Genomic DNA, 27,991 nt, shown 5'->3' on the forward strand with positions numbered 1-27,991 from the left:
ATTAGAGTAAAAGATGACAACATTCATCTTAGATAATCCATTATCATTGATTCTGATTAAATATAGACAGATAAATTATGAAAGATATTTTATCTTAACATAATGATCCTTTATATGGGAGAGTTCAAATATCCAATAAAATATTTTATATCTACTAAAAATTAACTTTAAAATTTTATTAGAGTAACTATCCATTTGACTTTGCTACCCATGGAGACAAGATATTGATCATCATGAATCAAAACTTCTGTAACATGTAAATCTAATTTAATTTCGGAGGAAATGAGAGTGGATAATGGGAAAGAGATTCAAAATTGATGTTTAATTTAAGGAATGGATGATGATCCCACAAATTAATCTTCTAAATACGAAAATAAATCATTATTTAATAAAATGGGAAAAATAAAAATATTCTATTTCTATTATCTATTTATATGATTCTTATTTTCATTCGGATTTCCTTCCAGAACCAGCACCTACTTAGACTAGCCCGATAATAAAAAACAATTCAAATAGGAATGGAGAGAGTCCTTTTAATAATTAATATAAAAAATATCCTTTTGATCGTCCTTTTTAATTTTCAGTTGAGGGCAAAGTGAAAATACTCTATTGAATAAAGGAGCATGTTGCAAAAAATGGAGGACACGTCAGCAGCAGAGTTCAATGTTTTTTCTCGTCCGAAGCCAGAACAGTCAGTATACGCCTTACCGCGTGGCGACCGGTCGCAAGCGTTCGCATGAGCCTGCGACCTACTATGGCTCTCTCGCTCCGCCACGTAATATAGCGAACGATGACCTCGTCAGGCTCGTCTGATCGGCTCTTCGCTCCAATCGCCCGCCTTCGTTCGCTCCTCTGTCTCCCGATCTCTTCACCTCCTTTCCTCCAAGCACTCCTCTCTCCGGATTGACTCTTGATATCCCTTGCTCTGCCTGATGATCTCGCCGCCTGTCGATTAGATCTGGAGGTAGCTCACGCGGATTACTCATTTCGCATCGAAGCATTTGTTTTAGAACTCGAGTTGTTTCTTCGTCTACACATTGCAGTGATCGTTATAAGTATAATTAGGACACGATTTGTGTCAGTAGAACGACTATTAGATGGATTCTTCTTAGTATTTTTTTTTTGATGGAATATTTCTATGGCATATCCAGGTTTTAAGAGACTCGAAACGATGAGTTCCGGAAGGGCTCAAGGGATCTTCGATGGGTTGCCAATTCCTGCCGACAAGGCCGTAAGCTACTTTTTGCCGATTTGCAATTTTTTGTCCTTTGTTCCATAGTGAATTTCGTTTACCATTGGTTATCTTCTTTTGAACAAGAATAAGGAAGAAAGATGATTCTGGAAAATCTTGTCGGCTACTCAAGTCGATGAGATGATAATCACATAGTAGGCGCGTAAAATGGCAGTAGACTCGTCTTTGGTAGTGAATTGAATGTCGTGTTTAGTTACACTGATGCATGAGACAATCAAAGTTTTTGCACACTTTACTTTGTAACTGCTATTTGATATCTGCACATACACAAGGTTAACAAACAATGCTCCCATAATTCTAGCGTTTCGCTAACCACCAATTTCTAGTAATTTTATGATTTGTAATTCTGACTCTTGTTGCTTCCTTTGTAACAATTTTTTTATGATTTCATTATTTGTTGTTATCTATTAAGTTAATAGTAATATAAAAATATTGAGTACGTTTGGTTTTTTGTTATACTCTTTTCTGCAGTACTTGAAGGAGGGTCTTTCCAGGATAGATGAAAGTTGGGCTGCAAGCCGTTTTGATTCACTGCCTCATGTTGTTCACATTTTGACATCAAAGGATCGCGAAGGTGAAGTTCAGTTCTTGAAGGAACAAAGTGATCTTGTCGAGGATGTTGTGGATGAAGTTGTTCACGTATATCATCATGGATTTAATAAAGCAATTCAAAACTACTCCCAAGTTAGTCTTACCAATTAATATTGTTGAGCATAGGATGAGAAATTTCATGTTGTGTTTTGGTTGAAGAAACAATTAATATTGTTGTTCTGTATGCCTATCCAGATTCTGCGGTTGTTTAGTGAATCTGCTGAGAGCATTTCCATTCTTAAGGTTGATATGGCTAATGCAAAGAAATTTCTTGGTTCTCGCAATAAGCAACTACATCAATTATGGTATCGCTCTCTTACTTTGCGTCATGTACTAACTTTGCTGGATCAAATTGAGAGTGTTTCAAAGGTATGTCAACCACATGAAGAATTGTAAAGAAAAGAATCTTCTTCTTTATTTCGCATAACTTATGTTGTACTAAGATTTACAGCTAACAACACCTCATCTTATTTGGGTATCAGAGTATATGCCAACTATGAATTTCACTTAAATAATTCCTATGTTTCTTGAACTTACACTAGCATTTGGTCATTTGATGAGCTGTAGTTCATCGATAAACCATCTAGTGTTGTTTACTGCTTAATGCTTAAGTCTTACCTCATTATTTTGTTGCATTCCTATCTTTCAGGGAATATTCTTGTGTCTGTAAAAACTCCTTTGGTTGGTGCATCATCTTGTATCTCATAAAGGAGAACATTGATGCCAATTCCAAGTTTTGCATTGATGATGCAATGCGAGGCATACAATGTGATTTAATACAGTTTATCATCCATCCGCAATTCCTTTGTTGTTGTGTCCAAGGATGTCCACATATCTCCACAAAAAGCCTGATGCCAATGGAGATATCCTATATCCTTTTAACCCCATGATTTTTCTCAAATCTTTCATGTGAGACTTTGATTGAATCCCAACAATTCTCCTCTCAAATGAAGGACCACAATTACTCTTATATCTGGGCCTCCCCGTGAGCATCAGTCACCCTGACTTGCTCTGGGCCTCTCTGCGAGCATCTGCATTCGGTCACTCTTGACCTACTCCGAGCCTCTCTGCGAGCATCCGATCACGCTGACCTACTCGCCTCCCCGCAAGTATCCTGTCAGTCTGACCTGCTCCAGGCTTCCCGTGAGTATCCGGTCACCCTGACCTCCTTCGGGCCTCCCTGCGAACATCCAGTCATCTTGACCTACTCCGAGCCTACCCTCAACTTTGTTCAAGGCCACCCACATTGCATATGGTTTGAACCATGGCTATGATACCATTTGTTGTGCCCAAAGGATGTCCACATATCTCCACAATGACATGATATTGTCCACTTTGGGCCTTGACCTTCATGGCTTTGCTCTTGAGCTCACCTCAAAAGGCTTCATGCTAATGGAGATATCCTACATCCTTTTAACTCCATGATCTTTCCCAAATCTTTCCAATATGAGACTTTGATTGAATCGCAACACTTGTTGATCAAAGAATACAACAAATAATTTCATCATCTGCATTTCTTACTGGTATCCAATGGAAATAATGTTTGAGAGTCTGATGTTTCATGATTATACAATTCCTATGCTTTGTGACCTATCCCTTGAACACTGAGGGGTATATATACTTTTTAGTTGAGTTACAGTGGCAACAACTACTATAACTCTCTATCTTATGTAGATGTTCCACATCTTATACCAATCTAGCTTTAGGTGTTTTACACATATAATAAAGATTTTGTATACTTGCAACAGCATGTACATTTAAGTTAACATGTTTTATAGAGCATATTGAAGGAAATTTTAAAGAGCTTGTGATGGTTCCATGCTGGTGATTTTTCTGCCCTCATGGATCTTAGATCTTTCTAGGTTCCTGCTCGAATTGAGAAATTGATTGCAGACAAGCAGTTCTACGCTGCAGTTCAGCTACAGGTCCAGTCAATGCTGGTGCTTGAGAGAGAAGGACTTCAAGTGGTGAGACTTAACTCCATTTTCATTTTTTCTTTTTTCTAAAATCAAAATTCATGCCTTCCCATTCCATCTCCAAAATTTAAGTTAACTCAATAATTTTTTTTAAAGGGAAATTCCAAATTACCATTAATAACTAGTGAAGTGAAATCCCAAAACTAATTTAATTATTTTTTCTTAAGTGAAAGTCGGTTTAACAAAATTAATTGGTACTTTCATGCAGGTTGGCGCACTTCAAGATATTCGATCAGAACTAGCAAAGTTGCGAGGTGTTCTGTTTTACAAAGTGTTGGAGGATCTGCATAGCCATCTATACAACAAGGGTGAATTTAGGTAGCTTTTGTCTTGTGTGTTTTCATTTGGCTCTAAAAATCTTTCAATTAAGGTCTCAACACATTTTTATTGTTGATAGTCTCAAATTTGATGACTACTAATTTAAGAAGGTATGCTTATTTTGGGAGAATCCATAAAATTTAACATTATTAAGCGTTCTTTCATATTTTTTTCTTCAGTTTGTGTCTTGTTAAACTTCTTTCACACACACTCTGTATCCTCTCTACATAGAGTTTCTACCAAATTTTAGTACTACTATGATGTTTGAAGCTTTGCCCATTATTACATCTTGTTAATATATACAAAATTGTGCAGCTCTGCTTCCTTAAGCATATCTGAGATGGAGGATCAAGTGCTAAATGCTACTGCCATTGACAATTCAGTGAACAGTTCACAACCTCTGTCTAGGAGGACAAGATTGGTAAAAATAGAAAATCATTTTGGCGGATCATTATCTGCTGATGGATCATATAGACCAGGTTCCATTGATGATGTGTAAGTTAAAACTCCTAATCCTGTCCACTTCATATTAGTATTTTCAAAAGATATTTACAGAATGACTTGCCAACTCAAATGCTCCATACAATAATAAGAACTTAAGATAGATTATCAGAGAATGCTCCCAAAGGAAACAAAAGAAATACCATGACTAAGCTGTATGGTGTCTGATTTTACTTAATCATGCTCTAGAAATTAGAACCTTTTGGCACTGGGAAGTGTGTTCTCAGAATCAGTCCCCTCATGGGGAGGTACTGGTTGTAACTGACTGACAGCAAAACTAGGAGCACTTGTCCTTTGTGCAAGGAGAGGTGGGAATACTCTTTGGTTCATTCACCTCAAGGATTTGGGGAAGTCCACCTTGCCTCAATGGCAAGGAAAATAAGAATGTATATTTGAAGAATTCTTGCAGAAGATACCTAGTGGAATCTTTGACTTGTTTACTTTCAGTAGCTACGTTTGTTGCTACTATTTGAACTGTCTAGTATGAATTTCAATAAGTGTCCTGCATGTTCACATGGAAACAAATCATTAAGCTTTCAGAAGCTTCTGGTTTGAAGTTCACATTTATGTGAAAAAGTGTCAAAGACAGAGCAGCATTCAATGTGGTATCTATGTTTCCCAAAAGGAAGTCATTCACTGTTACATCTCAAATTGTATCCGCTGCATTATCATAAGATGAATTTTTGTTTCTTCTAGTTTCTTTAACATGCTATCTTCTCCAAGTGCTAGGAGTATACTCAGTTATTCCCAGCATGTCCACACAACCCTAGGTAGTATATTAATTAATGAGGATTATTACAAATATACCTGTACAACTTTACATATTAGTCTATAAAACTATCTCAAGTTGGTTCATATATATTTACAAATATATCTGATCTTAGGTCCCTTTTAAGATTTGTTCAGCAAGTTCGCTAATTGATCATTGGATGACAAATGAATTGATCATCTTATTGGATTGCATTTTCTCTATGATCAAATGACAATCAATCTCTATATATTGTCTTTGTATAAAATATAGATTGAGGTTATGTGCAAGTAATTTGATTGTCAGAATAAAGCTTCATTGGCTTTACAGGGGCATATGTTAGCCTGGTCATCAATTAGTTAAGACAAATGAGTTCACATGTTGCTAGGTCATGACTTATGACCTATATTTTGCTTATGCCCTTAATCCTGTTACAACTATTTATTTCTTGCTCTTCCGCGAAATCAGATTACCTCCCCAGAGATCCTGATATAGATTATGTATATGTAGAAGAATCTATCTAATTTGCATTAGAGTATCCTTGGTTTGAAGTACTCTTAGGTGTCGAGGATTCTTATGGTTGTACCCAGTGGTTGACATGAGTTCTATCAATACTGATTGAACAAGAAACCTAGTCTCCTATCATCCTTCTAGACTTCTCCAGATCAGTTAGTGGCTTCTCTATTGTGGTACTGATCTAACATTAGGATCCATGTGGTATTTGTTGGCTTGCTCCATAGTATGCCAACCTCTTCAAGCATATCAAGTATATACTTAACACTGAAAATTATAAATATCTTCCTCTGAGTGAGCAACCTCAGGGTTGGGTACTTGTTTATCACTTGAAGCAGGTATTTTTGTGTCATTCAGTATGGGTCATACCAAAAATACAGCTATTTGACTTGTTGTCATCCCTGGGCAAGGAGAGGCAACAATGACAAGAGGAGAGGATGAAAATCTTCTTGTTGATACATGTGTTGAGGAGGAAGTGGGGAAGAAATGTTTGCTGAAAGTGTATTGCAATTTAGATCTTAGTCATCAAGTCTGCTGGTGGGTCATGTCTAATGCAATTGGAGGAAGAAGAGCAATTGAGAGTTTTGTGATTTGAATAAGAATAGAAAGAAGTGGTTTGTAGAGATGGGAGAGACATAAAAGGGATGGGTGACTCTGACCTATTAGTGATCTCCTCAAGGTGATTAAAACAGAGAAACCTTACAAACAGTTGGCTCTAATAGTTAGGATTCCAATGAAAGACCACTTCTCTAATACAACAACAACCTCTAAATTTGATGGACACGTCACTTATCCCAAAACTAGACCTTTTACGAAAGGTACCAATCTCTATATTTATATTTGTAGCAATAACAAATTCTTAAACTTCACTGCCTTTTAAATGACTTACATGTCCCTTGAACATTAGGTTTTGGCTAGAAATCTGCTAATACAGATGCTTGTGCCTCCTTTTTCCAGTTCATCCTTTGAAGGTCATGATGATGATAGTGTGGAGATTGCTGAAAATGCTGTTTCAGATGGTGCCTTTCCATCTGCAAGAGTTCATGCTGATGGAAATATCAAAAAAGTTTCTCGTCAAATGCCAACATGGCTTTCAAGTGCAATGCCTGATGAATTTCTTGTGAGTTCATATCTCTTGAAAAACAGCAGAGTAAGGATTTTTTTTCCTTATGTGAGCTGGCTCTAATTTCCAACTTTTCTTGTAGGAATCCATGAAAAAGAGTGATGCCCCACTTTATGTGAAGTATTCACGCACTCTAGTAGAATGCCTATGTATGCTTGGCAAAGTTGCTGCTGCTGGTGCTGTCTTGTGGTATTACTATTTTCCAAGTTTCATTTTTTTTTACCATTCATGTTTTAAGATTTTTTTTCTTTCGTTTCTATCATGAACATTTTTCTTTCAATCCATGAATATCTTTGAGTCCTGACTCATCAACCATTTAGATTCCCAGATTCATTTTTGTGATGGTTCACGTGGAGAACAAGAACAGACCTGAGGAACAACTTACATGAATTTGGAGAGAATTAAACTATACTAACTACAAAATTCATTAAATCCTCACTCTTTTGCCACAACTTGGAATTTGATATATATTTTCAGCTTGGGATCACTAAAGAGAAGCATGGTCACTGATGAATTATCTGAAGTAAACACCCATTCACTTACTATATCAAAGCAACAATGGCCTAGAAATGGCAAAAATACAATTGAGCATGCATCCTGATCTTTTAATTTTTGTTGAGCTCCATGAGGAAAGAAGTAGAAAAACTATTAGGCTGAAACCAATCCAATCACATCATAAAGTAAGTTGTGGTTATAATAGACATTTTGCACCTCCTTTATCGGTGAATATTGTTTATTTTCTCTACCTCAAGTTAGATCCCTTACGATTTTCAACATCACTAGTTAATAATATCGTTTCACTGAATTTCTTAATTCTGATTGTTCTGGTGAACACCCAGAGAAGTATTGTATGTAACACACTGATCTGAATCCAAACTTTCATTCAATATGCAATGGTACAAGGAAAAAGTGAAATGAAAAGAGATATGAGAGAGATAAACGCAAAAGATAGGGAACCACTGTGGCGTGGTGAATAGAACTTTAAATTGTAATCAACTCAGTCTCTTTTTGATACACGCTGCATTAACTTCTTTTGGCTAGTTTCTTTTCATAAAAATTGCACTCTCTTACTACTAATTTGGTGCACAGTTTCCCTCTCTTTCTTTCTTGTTCTCTATGAGCTTATCCTAAAACACATTTTATTTTACCCACATTATATCTATTTGACTATTTTATTTATTTACTGAATGAAAATTATGTCATTTTGTGTTTCCTTACTTTATCATATTTATTAATGTTCTTAAATTTCTTTTTTGTAACTTCAAAATCTATTTTTAGCCGACCCCATCTAGTGGGATAAGGCTTGGTTGTTATTGTAACTTCAAAATCTTTTTTTCTCTTGCCTGACTTGAATAGCCAAAGACTGCGCCCTACTATTCATGAAATTATCATATCAAAGGTTAAAGTACTTGCGGTACAGAAGTCATCAAGGTCAGGTTTAGATCTAGTGACTAAGAAAGATAATTCTGATATCTATGATTCAAGCGGGATTTTGGATGGATTGCAAGTTCTGAAGCCAAAAAGTAAGAACAATTCATCTTTTTCGGCAACACAGTTAGTTGTTAGTCCAGTTTCACCCATCATGACACCAAAGGGCGCAGCACAATCTGCTGCCGGTGAATTTCTCAACTCTATATTGGATTATATCATTTGTATACTGGGTGAGTCACTATCATTTAGAGTTTTAACTTATCATTTTTTGGAGTGTGATCTAATGATACTTTGGCTCCAAAAATAATCAGAGAACCACATCATCGTTGGAGAGCTTTTGGAATCAAAATTATCTCAACAAGCTGACAATGTTCTCACACCAAAGGCTGCTAGTAGTGATACAGTTTGGGGTGCTGATTCTGAATCTTCTCAAACTGGGGGCTTTAATGTTGGTTTTTCTCTTACAGTCATACAGGTGGTTTTGGTTTTTTGTTACATCCCTCTTGTTTGTCTTTGCAATGCCACATTCAAAATGTCAGATGCATGCAAGTTGCCAGACTCATTACTGATTGTACCTTGGATTTTTTTTTTTTTGCTTTTTCTCGTGGGTGAAGAGTGAATGCCAGCAACTAATTTGTGAAATTCTAAGGGCTACTCCAGAAGCTGCAACGTCAGATGCAGCAGTTCAAACATCAAGATTAGGGAAAAAGAATCCTGCAAAAGAGAAGAGGTAAGTATAAACACATTAAGCGATTATCTACTACTGAATCCTTTCATTGTTCCACTTCCTTCCAGGATGTTTTTCTTGTTATTCTGGAGGCAAATTGTCGAATCATTTAGATGACATATAAAAACATTTCACATGTTTTCTAATGACTTTCCATGATACTGGACAATGATGAACTATACTTTATGTCAAAAATCTCGAGTTTTCACCTCTCTTTAGTGTCCAAAACTCAGGAGCAGCACTTGTGGTTAATCAGTTTGTTACTTTTCTGCTTTTAAGTACATGTTGGCATAATTTCCAAGCTGCTTGTTCTTTAGTACCAACAGCTCTACTGTACGTCTATGATCCTGGTCCCAAGTTTCTTCTTTATTTTCCTTCCAAGTTTCAATAATACTATGATTGTTTGAGTTGAACATTAGATGTTGTCATTCACTTCTTTGCCAAATAGACAAGTGGAGTCTTCGTGTCTCAAAATTATCACCAAATCTTGAACTATCATTTCTTCCATTATTTGTACACTTTTACGTTGAGTTACCATGACTCGTTGATGGTTCCAGATTTTGATGTTCATGCACCAAAGCAAAAGATTTGATTATCTTTTATGAATAATTTACTGATGCAAGACTTCATCACAATTCCAAATGTAGATTTTAGCTGCATGCCTGCATCTATTCCTTTTTATGATTCATGTTCTCAATCCTGTCACCTTCAGATAATGGATAGGTAAACTTGTTGTTATTTGGCTACAGGGATGGATCAGAAGGACTTTCTTTTGCTTTTCGTTTTACTGATGCTGCTGCATCCATGCCCAAAAGAGGTATGCTGATGACAAATTGGGTGTTGGATTTATCTTCATGCCTTTAAGGCTGGATACTTAGATATGTCATGATGCAAACCTCTCTAGAACTGTTGACTGCATTTAGTTGCTCTTCCCTAAGCATCAATGGCGATATGATTAAGCATGCATAATGATTCCTTGCTTATTTTTCTGGTTTCTTTCCCTATTAAATAACTAATTTCTGTTCTAGTATTGGTTCAGAAAATTGCCAAACCAGAATTTGTAATGACCACTAGAAAGGTAAAAATTATGCATAAACAATGCCAAAATCCAGAAACGATTGTGGTATACCCTTGATTGATCCCCGTAGTGCCAGCTACAAAACACAAATTTTAAGGCAAATAATGACTAATGAGTATATGATGCTCATTGACATTTGATACCTCACTATCATGTTGTCTCCCCTGCAACTATAGTGCTGGATGTCTTTTGATCTGTGTAATGTTGCCCCATGTGAATATGGTTGATGCTAAAGAACCTTGTGAATGTCTTTTGTTTGGACTATGTTTGTGAGTTTTAAATAGCTAAAAATGCTTCACAAATTGCCACTCTGATAGAAGCCAGCCAAGGATGGCAAAGGGGTACAAGTGCACAACAAGAAGGGTATGGAACATCAGCTGTGCTTCCGGATCAAGGAATTTATCTAGCGGCATCAGTTTATCGCCCAGTTGTTCAGGTTAGCTATGCTCATCTTTATTATTTTGCTGTGTTCTTTGCAACATTTGCGGTTTACTTCTAAGCTGCATTTTGATTGTGTGACATGCAGTTTTCTGATAAGGTTGCCTCAATGCTGCACCAGAAGTATTCACAACTTGTGTATGTAAAATTTTACACTATGCTTTCTATTTGCTTTCTATTCTCTTAGTATGCATGTAGGAAACTTGACATATGTAGATGTTTTTCCAGTGCAGTGATTCCTTATGTTCATGTCTCATTGTTTGTCTCTAAGTGATGATTTTCTATGAGCCATGCTCGACAAAGCCCAGTTTCGAGGTTTACTGTGTATGGCATGGACCCGTGTTAGGCCAAGCATGACCTGTTGCAACTTTGAATGATCAAATAATGCAATTTGATTAAAATGCCCTCTAAATTTTCCAAATAATGGCAGTTTGTGGTCTTTTGGTCAAATTAAGCCTAAAATTACCAAATTAATATAGAAAAATTTTAAATTTGAGATGTAATATTCATATGCTATTGTACTCAATTTGTATTAGATTATTTTTTTTTTTCTATTTTTAAATTTTAAAAATTAATTAAATAATAAATTAGGCCGGTACTGGGTCTGACCTGGGTTAAGGAGGTCACCCGGGCTTAAGCGTGTACTGGGTGAAGCCTAAGGGCATTCCGATCCACTTAGACCAACCTATTTAGAGCTATATTTGGTTAGGCATGACATGGAAAACACATGGCGCAATTGGTCCATGCTGTGTCTGGGCCCAAGCACGACCCAATGGCACCTCTATATTAAGCATCATGCGCTAGGTATTCATCATTGTTAATTACATTGGCTGATCACTTATTTGGAATTTTCAATCAATTAGGAAAGGACCAAATTACTTCTTTCATATTTTTTGACTCCTCCAGGTATAGGAGTCAGATTGGACTGTCTTGGATCAATCAACATGGGAATTGCCAACTTTGGCAATATTTGATCTGTTCTAGGGAAAGACCTTGCTTTACATGCCCTAATATCAACAGTGCAGATAAAATATGGCTCTCAGTTGCTCGCATATCCATAGTGTCACACCCAAAAATCAAAACTTTTTGGAATTATATTGAATGCTTTTACTTCAATTATGGATTCTTTTCTTTGTATCTTTCCTTTGTTTAGGATTTTGCATCTTCTTGTTCAAATATGCCAAAATATCATTTGCAGGAATGATGGCTTGCTAGCATTTATTGAGAAGTTTCTAAAAGATCACTTCTTGCCAGCCATGTTTGTAGATTATAGGAAATCTATCCAACAGGCCATATCAAGTAAGTATATTGTCACAATGCAGTTTCATTTATAATGTAAATACTAGATACACAGCGTGCCTGTTCTAATTAATTATAATTAGTAATTGGTTTTCTTTCACTTTATTTTATTTTTATCATCTTATGTCATGCATATCCCAATCTTTTTTATCATGCATCTCGAAAGGCTTCCTTTTGGATGCTTTCTAAATCTTGTCTGACCATGGTGATACCATTGTTTTGGACAAATTTTTTGCTGTTACCAAAAACTTGAAAGGGACGAAATTATTATAGTTCTTTATTGATATGTTAGGACTTGTTGTATAATGGGATTATTTCTCCAGGTCCAGCAGCGTTTCGACCACGTGCTAATGGTTCAGTTTATAAGCCTCTAGTTGAGAATGGGCGCCCAGTGCTGCAAGGGCTCTTAGCTTCCAACATGTTAGCTAAAGAAGTATGCTAATATCTTGGTTTTCTTTTTTTCATCTTGAGTAACTTTCATTATGCCAATTCGTGAGTAGTGTATCTATATGCATTAGGTGCTTGGCTGGGCGCATCTAATGCCAAAATATGCAAATGAACTTGTTGAGTTTGTGCAAACTTTCCTGGAACGTACATATGAAAGATGCAGAACATCCTACACAGAGGTAAAATATCTAATCCTTATAATAAACAGTTGATGTGTTACGTAACATGCATTAGTGTATTAAAACAGTTTTTCAAACATCTCATTAAATCATATGACAGAACGTCAAAACTTGTTTCATGGGCATAGTGTACCTCTAACGTGTTAGTTTAACTTGTCAAATTTTCAAAGTTGCAATTCCTTCTGTTTTTCTTTTAGTAATTGAAATAATTATTTGCGTGGTTTTAGATTAATATGGAGTGGGTATTGATTAATTACAGTTGAAAGGGCCTGTGCTTCTTTGAGTTCTTTCTATGTGGTGTTCACACTAAAGCATTATTGTGATTTCTTTCAATCAAAATAATGCTATCTTACAGTTTATTTATGTCTGTTCTAAGGGGAACTTTTCTCAAGTCTAAGTAAGGTTCTAAATAAACGGATGTTCAGGAAAAACCTCGTTATTTAGCTCGATAAGAGCTGATTTAGTCTTGTTTGATATTAAAAAATAAATTAAATAAATAAGCTTGAACACTAGTGATTTTGGCTTGTTAGCACTGACGAAAAAAGCTTGCAAAAATTTTATGAATAAACTTGTTTGTTAACTTGTATAAAGTTGGATTATGATTTTGTTTCTTAAAATTTATCTTTAAATATATAAATATATGAAACACATCCTATAATTTTATATTATAAGTAATATATTACAAATGAACAATATATTTCATTCATTAGATCAATATTTGAACTAAATTATAAATATAATAATGTCTCTTAGTGAGCTCAATAAAAAGTTGGAGCTCGGTATATTTTTAATAAACAAGCTTGGCATGCTTGAACATAGTCAAGCTCATCTCATCTTGTTACAACCTTATTTCTAGAACCATTTACAGTTCTAGCCAGCTTTATGAAACATTGAAACTTTGGTGTGAGGCTATACTTGGCCCTTTGTTGGATCACACTTTGCTGGCAATTAAAAATTAAAGATAAGCAAAACTAAAGCTTGAAAATTAGTATAATGTCCATACCAAGCAGTAGTGATTGAATCAAGCATGTCGTCTGATACACACAGTTAACTGCATGAAACATAGTGGACCAGTAAATTCTATCCATACCGGGTGGGGGAAAATGGCTTATTAAACTCTGATTCTGGCTGAAATATGCAGCAGGAAACATTCTAGCTGGAAAATCCTGATACATTTGATATATCATTAGTTTAATTTGATGTTTTCAAGTCTTGAAGATAACAATTGCTACGAAATGGTTATTATGGACTTCATCATTTGGTATTCATACGCCTCCAATAATTATTTCCTTGGATTAACTCACTAGGTGTATCAAAATACTCTTGGTCGCTCATGGGATATGAGGTGTAACATGGATTGCTATTACTCAGTGCTCTCTGCAACACATTTTGAATGAAAAGCATGATGAAGAAAGTGATGGGAAAAATGCTAGGCTGTTAGACCTTAGGTGTCTTCTTTTTCTATATTTATTATTCATCAATGTAAAGTTACACTTTACACCTTATGATGTTTACAAATAGGTTTTAACGAATTACAATTAGTCCCAACACTCCTTAGGATGACTCAATGATTATGAAAACTTGTTACAAATATCATTAATCCAAGGACCTCTTAACGACTTGGTTAACAAATTTGCTAACTAATCATTGGAAGTGACACTTTTATTGGATTTCACCTCTCTGATGAAGTTAACTAATTTTATATGTTTTGTCCTTGTGTAGAACAATGGAATAGAGGTTTTATCCATTGCACCACCTTTGCAACCAAACTAGCTATAACTATTATTAGATTACTTCCTAAAAGGATACAATAGCTTGATATGAATTTATGTCCACGAAAGAGACTGCCTAGTCAGTATCAATATATTCACAGTTTGAAGGTGACCTTGTTCTTGACATATAAGATGTTTTTTGGAGCAGTTTTCAGTGTTTGTAGATTTCTCAAGGTTGTCTCTAAGTAATAATGATACGAGCCACAAAAAATTGACTGATCATGCTGTGAATGATGTTTGGTTTTGTAATTGAGAGGTACTTTAGTTTCCGATCAGCTGGATGAGTTATTGGCTCTCCTATCTTAGCATCAGTCAGATACTTGAGCATAAACAAATACGTACTTCCATTAGGTGATATAAATGTCTCCCCCTATGTATCCCAATTCTGTGCTAAGCTAATATCTTAAGCCGTTGTGATCCTTAATCAGGAGTTCTAACAAAGATAGATTGTTAGTCGTCTGATCCTTACAAAATCATTACCGATTGTGATATATCATCTAAATGTGCAATAAGGAGAATATATTTCACAAACAAAGAGGTAAGACAAAATGTTGAGTGATTTGAGACACTTTTGATCGTCATTAAGTATAGGAGAGCAAAGCTGAATTTATCAAATTATATTTTGGGATTTTTTTAAGATCATACAAGACCCACTTGTAGTATTCTCTTTTTGTTCCATATATCATGGTAGTGGAGTAGTGGGGTATACCTAGGGTTCTTGATGAGTAATAATTTTCACAACAACAACAAACCTTGGTGCAAAGTTTAAAATTTTGAGGTGTGTCGGAATTTTAATTTATGACTAGAACGATATGATTTTGGTACTGTACCATGTCATGCCGATACAGTTTTGATACTTTTTAAATATAAAATATATTAATTAAAAAATATTTTTATTATTTTTTGATTTCTTTAGATGCTTCTATTGAGTTAGATTTGATATTGTCCAGTGAAATATTTGATGTTTATTAAGTAAAAGTCAATTTAGGTTTAATTGAAGTTCACTAAGTAAACATGGCACAATCAAGTAGGTTTAAACTAATTTAATTTGGATTTATTATGATACTAAATTTATATATAATATAATTTAATTCATTAGTAGTAATATATTTTATAAGATTAGAAATTATATTATATTAATTTTTAATCTTTCTTGATAACCTTCATCGTTAAAGATACTTTTTTCACCGTGAGGTTGCAACTACCTCCGCGATGCCTCCGTGAGGTCGCAGAGGCCGCTGTGAGGTTGTTGGGAAGTCATGTCAACCTTGTGACCTCACGAAGGCTTCCATGAGGTCGCTACGGCCTTTGCGACCTCTCAAAGGGTGGCCTAGCGGCTTTGAGCTTGGTGTCGTACTGGTCTACGGGTAGAATGGTAAATTCTGCCAATGCTGACTTGGATGGTTCGACATCTTATACCGTGCCTTAGAGGATAGTCCATGTATTTCTTTCATAAAGTCCTCTTGATTGAAATAATATTGTTTGATGACTTCATATTGTTTGTTATCATTAGATTACATGTGCTCAATTAAATCCTTGAAGAATTAATGATCTCCTTTTAGGACATAAGGATATTTCATGACCTTGGAGTAGTGACTGACAAGATGTAGTTTCACCTCTGTAATGCCTCCATAGAAGAATAATTATGCCCAATGGGTACGCTGCCATTAGTGGTGTTTGTCCAGCCATCTAGCATGTTGCCATGCAAGATCAACAATTTTTGACGTCATGTTAATAGGTAAGTATATAAATGGAGCCTGAAGGCAAGATTAATCAAAGGGAGGTATGTGCAGGCTGAAATCAACAAAAGTATCCAAAAAGGCTATATAGACTGATAGTTGATTTGTATTGGTGTATCACCCTGTTGAGCATTGGGGTAATAACTTGACAAAGACAGCAAAAAAAAAAAAAAAGACTGATATGATGAAGTATATCAATATTAACCACAATCCTGGCATGAAATTTTCCTAATGAATATCCATATGAATGGCATCCTTGTAATTTGTAAAAGCAATGTTCATATTTGTGTCATCCTGGAGCACATTACAAGTTGTAACTGTTGGTTGATACTCGGAATATCGTACCGGTTCCCCTGTACAAAAATTTTGTACAAGTCCTGAACCATTCCTAACAATCTATTGTGTTCTTTAGAAATTAAATTTGAAATCGCAAACGGAACTTAACATTATTGATTCCAAATTCAACTTATCTGTTCTTAGTGGTTTAGACTTAGATCGCAAACGATGCTTAACACCCATATTACAAATTCAATTAAATATTAATTTCAGAGATTGGTTTCCAGGTTAAACATGGCGAGGCACTAGGCCTTCTTGGGTATGAGAGCATCCACCACTTCCTAGATAAAGTCTTTCAACGAAATTTAATATTTAATTTTCTTATAGTAACCCTAGGTTTAACTAAAAGGAACAATCGAATCACAAGATCGGAAAAAAAAACAAAAGAACACAAACTCGAATCACATATTCGAAACCTAGAATCATATGCCTCTTGTGTTTGGTATTTCAAAATCTATACAAAGAAAACTAGTATGATGCGGAATAGAATTACTAGTTATACCTTTCTTTGTAAGCAACAACCTCTTGATCTTCTATCGTATTTCTCTTCTTATCTCGGACGTCGTGTGGGCGACGATCTACCGAGACGAGAACCACTCAAGCTTCCTTCTTCTCCAAGCATGTTTCAGCCACCACAAGAACTCCAAGAGAAGATGAGGTTCGGCCACCACCACCAAGCTCCAAGGGATGCTAGAAACAAAGTCTCCTATCTCTCCTTCTTCCTCTAACAAAATCCGACCACCAACCAAAACCCTTGAGATGAAGATGTCGTCGGCCAAGGAAGAAGAATAGGAGACGGAGAGGAAGAGAGGGGTCGACCACCAACCAAGGAAGAGAGGAACCAAAGAAGATATCTTGTTATGAGGTGAGGCACCTCTACCCTCTCTTTTATATTCCTTGGTCTTGGCAAATAAGGAAAGTTTTATTAAAACTTCCTTATTCTCTTTGCCAATGAAAGGAAAGTTTAATAAAATTTCCTTTCAAATTATATATGGTCGGCCACCTTAATCCAAAGTTTTAAACACAAAATTAAAATTTCCTAATTTGTTTCCGGAAATTTTAAATAAAAATTTCTCTTTTGAAAATTCCCTTCATGGTTGGTCATAAAAGGAAACTTTTATAAATTAAAAGCTCTCTATTAAAACATGTGGATGATTTACAAAAAGAAAAGTTTTCTCTAAAATTAAAATCTTCCTTTCAATCTACAAATAAGGAAAGATATCAAATCTTTTCTTAATCTTTTGTAGAAACTATAAAAGGAAAGATTTAATTTTAAAACTCTCTTTTAAATCATGAGGATGGTTACAAAAAAGGAAAGTTTTATCAAAAATTAAAATCTTCCTTTTAACTACAAATAAGGAAAGATATCAAACCTTTTACTTAAACTTTTGTAGAAAACTATAAAAGGAAAATTTTAAATTTTAAACTCTCTTTTAAAACCATGGCTTCCACATAAGAAAGATTTAAAAAATAAAAACCTTTTAATTTATTGTGGCCGGCCACACCAAGCTTGGGTTCAAGCTAGGGCCGCCACCTAATGAAACCAACTCACCTTGGTTTGGTCGGCCCTAGCTTGGGCTCCAAGCTAGGCTTGGCCGGCCGCCTTAAGGTGGGTAAGAAGGTGGGTATGAGTGAGTATAATACTTTATAAATAAGAGGTTACGATAGGGACTGAGGGGAGGAATTGATTTTGGTCTCCCGATGAAATTAAGCTTCCCGTGTTTGCCCTGAACACCTAACTTTATTTTATCAATAATAATTCATACCACTAAAGAATTATTATTGAACTACTGTACCAATTCCAAATTACATTTTGGGCTTCTTCTTATCATGAGTGTGTTAGTCTCCCTGTGTTTAAGATATAAAATGTCCACTAATTAAATGACTTACTGACAACTCACTTAATTAATATCTAGCTCCAAGAGTAGTACCACTCAACCTTATCGTTATGTCGGACTAAGTCCACCTATAGGGTTTACATGACAATCCTTATGAGCTCCTCTTGGGGACATCATCAACCTAGATTACTAGGACATAGTTTCCTTCTATAATCAACAATACACACTATAAATAATATCATTTCCTAACTTATCGGGTTTATTGATTTATCGAACTAAATCGCACCCTTTGATAAGTCAAAGAAATAAATACTAGATATATGTGCTTGTTATTATATCAGGATTAAGAGTACACACTTCCATAATAACAAAAGTCTTGTTCTTTTATGCAGTCAGTATAAAAAGAACTTACCTTAAATGGTCCTGCTCAATATACTCAGAGTGTACTAGTGTAATTTTATAGTTAAGATAAACTAATATCAAATTACACTACGACTATTCCAATGGTTTGTTCCTTTTCATCTTAGTCGTGAGCTACTTAGTCGTGAGCTACTGTTTATAATTTATAAGGAATTGATAACATGATCTTCCGTGTGTGACACCACACACCATGTTATCTACAATATAAATTAATTGAACAACTACACTTAGCATATAAATGTAGATATTTGACCAATGTGATTCTTTATTTCAAAAATAAATATTTACAAAAAGCTAGGCTTTTAGTATACACTCTAACTCTAACAGTAATAATATTTGATTGTCCTTATCATGGCATCCTTCTTTTTCTTGGTAGATCTTGCTGCATTGAGAATTAGAAATGTTTATATAATTGTATTTGTCAGTAGATATTCTTGTTTTCTAGTCCCTTGTTGCTTTACATGGATTTTCCTTATTACAAAACTCTCAGGCTGTTCTAGAAAAACAAAGCTACATGCTCATAGGAAGAAGTGATGTTGAAGGCTTGATGCGAGTTCACCCTTCCAATGCTTACCTACGGAAATCCCATGATCAATCTCCAAATAGCTTTCCAGATGCTGAAACTGTTGAAGTAGAGTTAGAGATAAGCGAACTGCTACTGGGCTTGCGTCCAATTAAGCAGGTAAGCTAGTGGTAATATAGCGCTATAATCTCACAATGATGATTATGGGCTTAGTTATCATTTATGCTTAAAACAACAGGTAAACAACATCCACAACTGCAGTTTTTCATTAGTGATAACTTTCTCAAATAGTTCTCTCAGAACTCATACACTTGTATATATGGTTTCATTTATCAACAACATGCTCAACTACAGTTGTTGATTAGTGTCTCTCTCAAATAGTCTTCCCTGTATTCATACATATGTAGTTTCATTTTCCAGTAAGCTATCCAGCACTTTAGGTTTGGCCATGTGAGTTGTTATTCAAAATTTATGTTTATTTAGATCAATATCATTATAACCTTGGAATTAGTTTCATTTGGTAATATCATATATTAAGTTCAAAATTTCTCTTGGTTCATTGGAACTATATTGGATGTCCTGCAGGAGCACTTAATTCGTGATGATCATAAACTTATTTTGTTGGCATCACTTAGTGATTCATTGGAGTATTTGGCAGATTCTGTTGAAAGGTAAAGAGCTTCTCCTTTATTTGCTAGCACAGTAAATTGTATGCAATTCATTTAAAAAACTCAACAATTTATATGAATTTGACATACCTACCTTTGACATGACTGAATATCTTTTCTAATGAGCTTTGTTTTGATTGTAGTGGTGTTGCCACCACGATCTATTAATAAAATTCATGGGATGATATTTGATCAGTACTGAACTATTTATTTTTAGTTCATTGCAGAGGACCAAATTTTAGATAGTTAGAGCCTTAGAGGTATATTTGTGAATATAGGAATTACAAGGATGCATATATAAAATGAGAAAATGATAATATAAGAGGCAGAGGAGACTAGGTAGGGCAGGAATCCTGATAATTTCTCTAAATTAACATGGTATTAGAGAAGACACCATTCAGTTTGAACATAATCCCCTCTTCCTCTTACATCGCTTGTCTTCTTCGTCCGTTATACAGATTTCCTTCATTAAGCATCTAGTGTCTTCTTGCTTTCCTGGTTGTCTCACAGTGGAAATGGAAGCAGGAAGCGACACAAAAGGGTTGCGAATCTGTCTTCTTCAATCATCAATCACAGTTCATCTTCAGTTTTTGGTGATGCAACACAATATGCCATCATCAATATAACTTCTCTGAATCTGTGTGACACCATCTCTTCTGTGTGAATCTTCTGCACTGCACGTTGTCCTCTATGGATCTGCACATGCTATATTTTGCATTGGGTGTTCTCAGCATTTGTAGCATCTAGTGATTTTGCCAGAGTTTTGCGCATGGCTATTTCTACCAGGTTCTTGGGTATTTGTTATCATGGTTTCAAATTTCATGTTGTGTTGGTCAAAATGTACTATTTTGATAAACTATCGAAAGTAGATGATAATCTCTTTGAGGGATGGCAAAAGTTGATATGGCACCACTTTACCTGCAATGCAATTATTTAGGATTAAGTTTGGGGCAAACAAATTCATGTCATAAACAAGTTAAGGAGTGACCATGCTAAGGCGTATTTTTCTCATACTTTTTATATTCTTTTGTCAAACGTCTTGTTTTCATGCACCCCAATAAAGGGTATACATGAAGCAACCTTGTAGGCTCATTGTTTGGGGGAATTGATCTTGTTTATAAACTTAATAAGTCTCTTTGTAATCTCCTAGGGCATAGTTGGCAATTTTGGCTTTACTCTTCATTAGTTTGAGATGATTCGGAAGTGTATACAATCACTCAATGTTTCTTATTTAGTATGAGCATATGTTGATCCTTTATGTATATGATATCATTATTATTGAGATGATTCTACAAGAATCACAAGGTAATAATCCTATCTATGATAACACTTTGATATCAAGGTCTAGGTGATAAAATTTTTTTGGCATAGAGGTTGCTTATTCAAGATAATATATCTCTCAATTAAAATGTGCTAGTTATGTATGATGAAGTTGGTACACTTGGAGCACAGTTTTCATCCCATGGATCTCAATGTCAAACTGATGCTAAGATATAGGGAGTTGTTCTTATCTAGGGAAGTACGAGTGATTTATTGGAATTGCTGAATTACCTTATAATCATAACACATGATATCTAGTTTGTTCTAAATGGGATCAATCAATTCTTTGAGGGTCCATGTTATGATCATTTTGAGGTTGATATAAGGATTTTGTGATATCTCAATAATGATCCAGGAAAAGTCTCTTTATATTATGACAGTGGCTATCTTCAAGTTGTAAGATACATTCATTCACATTGACCATATCCACTCATAGATAAGAGTTGTACTTCATGTTATCTTATCATTTTGGGAGGCAATTTGATATATGGAAGAATAAGAAGCAAGGGGTTGTGGCTAGGGTGTCTAGAGGTAGAATATAGCACTACACTCTTATTACATGTGAATTTATATGAATTAACTAGTTGATAACTTGCTTGGGTATTGCTAAGCTATATTGTGATAATTAAGTTATCATGCATTTTGCTTCCAATCAAAATTTTCCCCAAAACTTGTATCTATTTTAATTGGCTTCATTAAAATTCTTGATTTGTTATTGGTGTTTTCTTTTTTCCTATTAAATCAATTCAGTGTGGGAGATATCTTTGGAACATCATTCTCTAAGACTGCGGATAAAAATTTGAACAATCAAGCACATCGCCACACACGGAGTACAAGTGCAGTTCCCCCAAGTTTTACTTCTCTTGCAGAAGAATATAGGAGATTAGCAATTGACTGCCTCAAGGTTCTACGATTGGAAATGCAGTTGGAAACCATTTTCCATTTACAGGTTTGTAGTTCTGTGAGTGATTTTGTGTTTCATTTTGTGCACAACTCAATAGTAGATATTCACTATGCAGGAAATGACCAACAGGGAGTACTTAGAGGATCAAGATGCTGAAGAACCAGATGATTTTATTATTTCACTTGCAACTCAGGTATGTTTGTTCCATTTGGAGTTTATCTATCAAACTATTTTTTGCACTTACACATTCTGTACCTCTTTCAAGCGACAATGTTATCACAATGGCCGAGTAACCATGATTATATATTATATGACCCACCCATTTAGAGTAACATGCTACACCAGATATGGCAATCTTAGTGTCGACATAGTTTCTTTAATATTCAAGAATGAACTGAAAATATTGTTGTTTTTTTTGCCCATCTCCTTTTCTGCGTTGTTACAATTAAATCTCTCATCTCTGCTGAGATGATGTAAGTGCCAAGTTTTTTATGCAACAATTGTGTGTTGTTACAAATTTCTTCTCATTTTATTTCTACCTAAATTTCTTCATGTCCTTATTTACTTAGAATACTTGCCATGGAGATTGTACTCATGAGAGGAAAACAACTTGCAACTCTGTAGTCCTTCCAGTTGATGCTCTATTTTGTGCAATTTTCAGTTTGTCTACTTTTTGTTTGCTCGCCTCCCTCTTTGGAAGTTGTATTTTTATCTCTTCAACTTTAAACCATGAAAATTTCAGGTTTAAAATTTATGTCTTCATATGAGTAGAGGTGATACTTTGGCTTGATTATCATATTGATATCAACCTCACTGATGGCTTATGCACACAGATTATGCGTAGGGACGAGGAATTGGCACCTTTTGTTTCAGAGTTGAAAAGAAATTATATTTTTGGTGGAATCTCTAGTATTGCAGCAAATGCTTCAATAAAGGTTTCACTCCAATTTTCTTATGTTGGGTATACCTATTATTTGAAACATTATGGAAGTGCTAACAATTTTGCTTGGTTTGTTGGATCTTCTAACAGGCCTTGGCTGAGATAAGATCAATTAATCTTTTGGGTGTCCAACAGATATGCAGGAATTCAATTGCACTGGAACAGGTTAGTTTTGTAAGCCTCTTTGTTCATTAATTACGAGTAGTTTGCAAATTGGCCTCTTTCTTTTAAAGAACTTGTGCAAACAATTCCATTGTTGTCTTGCTGTTGTTTTCAGCCCGTAAAGCAACAGAAAAGATGTATTAGATTTTCATCTTATAATTCTTCATTGTTCTCCTGTAAATACCCCTTCATATTTATTTTAGCTATATACAGAATATGATTTTGAAATTAATATTTCATGTACTTCGTACCAGTTAGAATGGTTAAATGAGTTTTTCATCTTTATTCTATTGCAGGCTCTGGCAGCTATACCATCAATTAATAGTGAGGCAGTTCAGCAGAGATTAGATCGTGTTCGTACATATTATGAGCTCTTAAATTTACCTTTTGAGGTACCATACTTGGAGTACTACGTTTTCTCACATATTCTTAACATCTGATTGATTTCAATTTCTCTATCTATTTCCAGGCCTTGCTAGCATTCATTCAAGAACATGAATACCTCTTTACTCAAAAAGAGTAAGTCATACATGTTAGCGAAAGTGGAAGATGTGACAATGAAACCCTAAAGTGATTAATGATTTTTTTTCTTCTCGTTTTGCAGGTATTCGAGCCTTTTGAAGGTTAACGTACCAGGTAGGGAGATTCCGGCTGATGCAGATAAGCGCATCTCTGGGATATCTAGTCACTAGATCTCCTCTTAATACTTGTGGTGGAATTCTTTCTTATTCGTATTCTGGATTATTAGAAATGTGATGCTGATTCATGCTGTGTTTCTGTTAGCATGGCTGTGTATGGCTATGGTGAGGCCGTGCACATTGTTCGGTAAAATGATCAAATTGCTTTACCTCATAGCTAGCTATGCCATGGCTATTCTTTGTATTTCTTGAAATTTTTCTGTATGAGTTCCTTGTAAATGGCTGTGATAATACCTCCATCTTTTGCCATCAGTTCCTTTCAGCAGGTCCCTCGCTCCTCGAGTCATTTGGCATGCATGTCAGGATAGTTAGAGAAATTGTTGAGTAATGTAGGAGTTAGATGTGCCCTGATTCTTGAACGTTATAGATATTGTTGTAATTTTTCAAATTATATTTACTCTATTTCCAAGGATTTGTTTCAAATTATATTTATTCCAAAAGTATCGCATTTGTTCAAGGTTAAGCTAGATATTTATATACAAACGATACCATGATTACTCAAGTTTGTAATTTGTACAGCCCGGGTTGGAAACTAGTGTTTATTGTTCGGAATCTGCTACTATTTGTTGGATCATAACATGTCATACAAAGAGCCGTTATGTTAGAGTAAAATTTTATATGATTTATTCTTTTTTAGAGTGGGGTCACTCGGTATTTAAGGTGACAGGCTTTATTTATTTATTTGCAATAAAATCCCGCACGATCATTTTTGTTAGTTTTTTGTTGTATTGGTTCGCTTGCTTAGCCCATCCATCTGGTATTGGCATGTAGTCTACTTTCTTTTTCATCTTGATTAAATGAACATCTTAAAATCTATATTTTCCTTTTGCCACCAACACAAGTTTTTTTAAAAAAAAAAAATTAAGAAACCGTGTGAACAAAATTTGTTCCATAGATAACTCTGTTAAAAATAATAATGAAAATAAATGGGTGAAATTTCATGGAAATTTGTTTTCTGAAATATAGAATATATAAAGTAAAATTACAAGTAATAAAAATAAATCTTCATTCAAGGCCATATATTAAAACATGATTTTACATTATATGTTATTCATTGGCTTATATATATATATATATATATCATATTTTAATCGCACCATAATTAGGAAAAAGTCTCATTAATCACTTGAAGTACTTCAACTGCTGCATGTAGCCGGGTAACTCATCTTTCTACTTGGGTAGGTTCTTCGTCAAACTCTATTTAATGGATGCGAGATCGAATGTAAAGGACAAGACGACAATAAATACATGTGAAAGCTAAAGAGGGAATCTAATACATATGCTAAGAACTTTAAAACAGAGATTAATTAAGGATCTTTCCTCTCATTCTACATCTCTTAACAATATATGTGGGAGGTAATCCTCTCACAGGGTTAAGGAGATTGATAGTGATGCTGAGGTGAAGGTGCATAGTTAAAGTCAATAGAGAGGGTCACTCTTCGACTTCACAGTAGTCGTCAATTTCATACCGTCCTGACTTTTTGCTATGTGGACTCCTTACAGTCTCGACTCCATGCCACCTCGACTCTACATCATCCCTCGATCGTGGCAGTGAACTGTTGTCCGTGGAATATGTGGGCAGCATAGCTCTTGGTAACCGAAAAACATGGGAAACGCGACCGCTCAATTAGGGAGAAGTGGGTAACATGTCCATTTATTTCAAAAAAATATGGGTAACATAAGCATAGATCTCGGGACATATGAAGAATGTGAGAACACAACCACCACTCTATAAAAGATAACCCGATTCTACAGGCACAAGTACGCGCACACGCATCCGAATCTCCAAACACTGTTGATTCTTCTTCGTCGTCCTCATTTACTGGAAATTGACTTGAGCGTCATGATTGCATTGAGGAATCCTCATCGTCATTCTAACACTCTTTCTAGTGTTGTCTCCCCAAACTCCAACAGATCTTTCTACAAGTCTTCGCTGCGCCAAGGTGAATGATGATAAAGTCAACATCGACGCTAACTCATTGATCATGTCCGAAAACGGGAGGGTGGAAAACTAGAGATGTGGTTGCTGTGCTGACTGGCCGTAGAACGTGCTCAGCTCTACAAAACAAGTAACATCGGTGCTGAGCTAAGGAAGGAGTCCCGGCGTTGGCCCTCCGATGCTCAAATTAGTCACCGGAAGTGTAGAAGGAAGAGGAGCAACAGTAATGCAAGCGCAAAACAGTAATAATGCGTACCTCCGTCGGTGATGGACCTCCTTTATATAGAGTCTTGATGGGCGATATGCACGCTCCTTGAGGCATGAGCACGTTCTCTAATATATCCTATGAAGGGACTTGTCAAGAAAGTACCTCTGACCCCATACCTTAACATGACATGCATATTCCTGACAAAACAGTAGAAGCTTCTGCCGTACGATCCACCTGTCGACCATGCTTCATGTCAATAGCACTATCTCCCAGAAGGATATTGAGAGATACGACAAGAGTCCTGCTGCTTGACCGAGCAGGGTAGTCACTCGACCGGGACTCCTCCGCTCCATTGATGGCCAGGTCCCGTTGCTTAGCCGAGCGAGGTAGTCGTTCAGCCGGGACTCCTCCACTTTGTCGACCTCAGTTGCTCTTCCTTGTCGTGATAGAGTATAGCAACATGCCCCTCCCAATTCGGACAAGCTCTCCGGCCTCCTTAGTGTCCTATTGCTCCACATTGAGTGTATGATCGTCTTACCATATTATCCGAGCTAGACGGTTGGCCCACTCGGACATTTATTGCCCGACCGGTCATTTTAGCCTCTTGTCGATTGGACCCTGATTACCCTGACTGGCCGTTGTAGCCGACCTCCGCTTGGCCACCGTAGGCAAGCCTTTTGACACCTTGGCATTGACCATCTTGACTTTAACCTCCACCTCGACAATTGACCCGTGCCGAGTGGGCCCCCTCTATCACTGAATCACAAGCCGCCTCCTCAAGTCTAGTCGAATAAGGTTGCAAGTCCGACTAACTAGACCAGTACAGTCTTCGGTAGCTTCCATGTTCGATCAGACGAGATACGCTCCCAAGTTTCTATTCAGAACAAGAGTTCATGTTGTTTGGCTTTATTTCTCTAGGCTCTGATTTGTAGCTACCGCTCGAATCAGACCTACTAAAGCAGATAGTGAATCGGCCGCTCAGCAATGTGATAATCCACTCTTTGTGCCGATCAGGACGATGGGCGACAACACTTGGCAAAAATTTTCTTTTCTCTACGCTCCCTCGGATGAGTGCCCTTTCACAATAACCGACGTCATCCAAATTTCTTGAAAATCGTACAAATATCTGATCATTATGACCAAGCACGTGGTCATACCTTTTAATTAAGCCTCATTAATGTTTTCCACTAGCTGAACGCCACGTGTCTCACTTTCTGCTGCTGCACGTTTGACGTGACTGACGGGTATCCACTAGTGATGTGACAGACGCCTTTTCAAATTCTATGGCTGGATCTTCTCCTAGTTTTTTGAACCTTGGATCGAGCAGCTCAGGGTGATCGACCACGAGGTTTATAAACCTCTCTTGTGTCGTCATCTTCTTCACTTCACGTGTCTTCGTCTTCGAGCCTTCTGCGACGTTTCACCTTTTCTTCTTCTCCGATGATATTTTCTGTAAGCTTCTTCACCTTTTCCTTATCTGAATCAGTTCACTGCTCCTTCCTGCCTCTTATTTTCGATGGCCAATTCTTCGCAACCCCCCATTCCTGTCCCTGGGCTCTGGTATACTTCCACCGAGTCAATGTTCGACGACGATGATATTGAAAGTTTGAAATCCATCTGTGAATTTCCATTTGATTACCAAGTTGCTATTCCTTTTGCGTACGATCGGCCACAGGAACCACTCGCGGGTTTCTTTTTTGTGTTTGTTTAAGGATCAGTTTATTGTTGACCTGCAGTTCCCTGTTCATCCGTTCTTCTCTGCTGTTTGCAAATATTTTCATATTTCCCTTAACCAGTTAGTGTCGAATTCCTTTAAACTGTTGTGCGGGGTTGTTGTCTTGTTCCACTTGCATGACATTCCTTTGACTCATCGACTCTTCCATTATTTTAATTACCCTAAATT

The 27,991-nt window shown here is 36.1% G+C and overlaps 1 protein-coding gene across 2 annotated transcripts; it reads left to right on the plus strand.

Moving 5' to 3' along the window:
* Positions 1–790: 790 nt before the first annotated feature.
* Positions 791–24,367, plus strand: LOC121997049 (exocyst complex component SEC8-like). Of its 2 annotated transcripts, none has more exons than XM_042551262.1 (27): positions 791–964; positions 1,152–1,231; positions 1,724–1,936; positions 2,039–2,212; positions 3,706–3,810; positions 4,028–4,137; positions 4,453–4,632; positions 6,857–7,019; positions 7,105–7,211; positions 8,379–8,683; positions 8,765–8,928; positions 9,068–9,183; positions 9,930–9,997; positions 10,579–10,694; positions 10,785–10,834; positions 11,895–11,995; positions 12,319–12,428; positions 12,514–12,621; positions 19,217–19,408; positions 19,835–19,920; positions 21,988–22,186; positions 22,257–22,334; positions 22,975–23,076; positions 23,172–23,246; positions 23,540–23,635; positions 23,713–23,762; positions 23,848–24,367. In XM_042551262.1, exons 2-27 carry the CDS (start codon positions 1,172–1,174, stop codon positions 23,933–23,935), a joined length of 3,216 nt encoding a protein of 1,071 aa, XP_042407196.1. In that variant the 5' UTR covers positions 791–964; positions 1,152–1,171; the 3' UTR covers positions 23,936–24,367. The 2 variants fall into 2 exon arrangements, with proteins under 2 accessions (XP_042407196.1, XP_042407195.1); XM_042551261.1 differs by having other exon boundaries at positions 792–964; positions 10,576–10,694.
* The last annotated feature ends 3,624 nt before the right edge of the window (positions 24,368–27,991 follow it).

Source organism: Zingiber officinale, chromosome 6A (assembly GCF_018446385.1).
Source record: "Zingiber officinale cultivar Zhangliang chromosome 6A, Zo_v1.1, whole genome shotgun sequence".
In the NCBI taxonomy this organism is placed as follows: domain Eukaryota; kingdom Viridiplantae; phylum Streptophyta; class Magnoliopsida; order Zingiberales; family Zingiberaceae; genus Zingiber; species Zingiber officinale.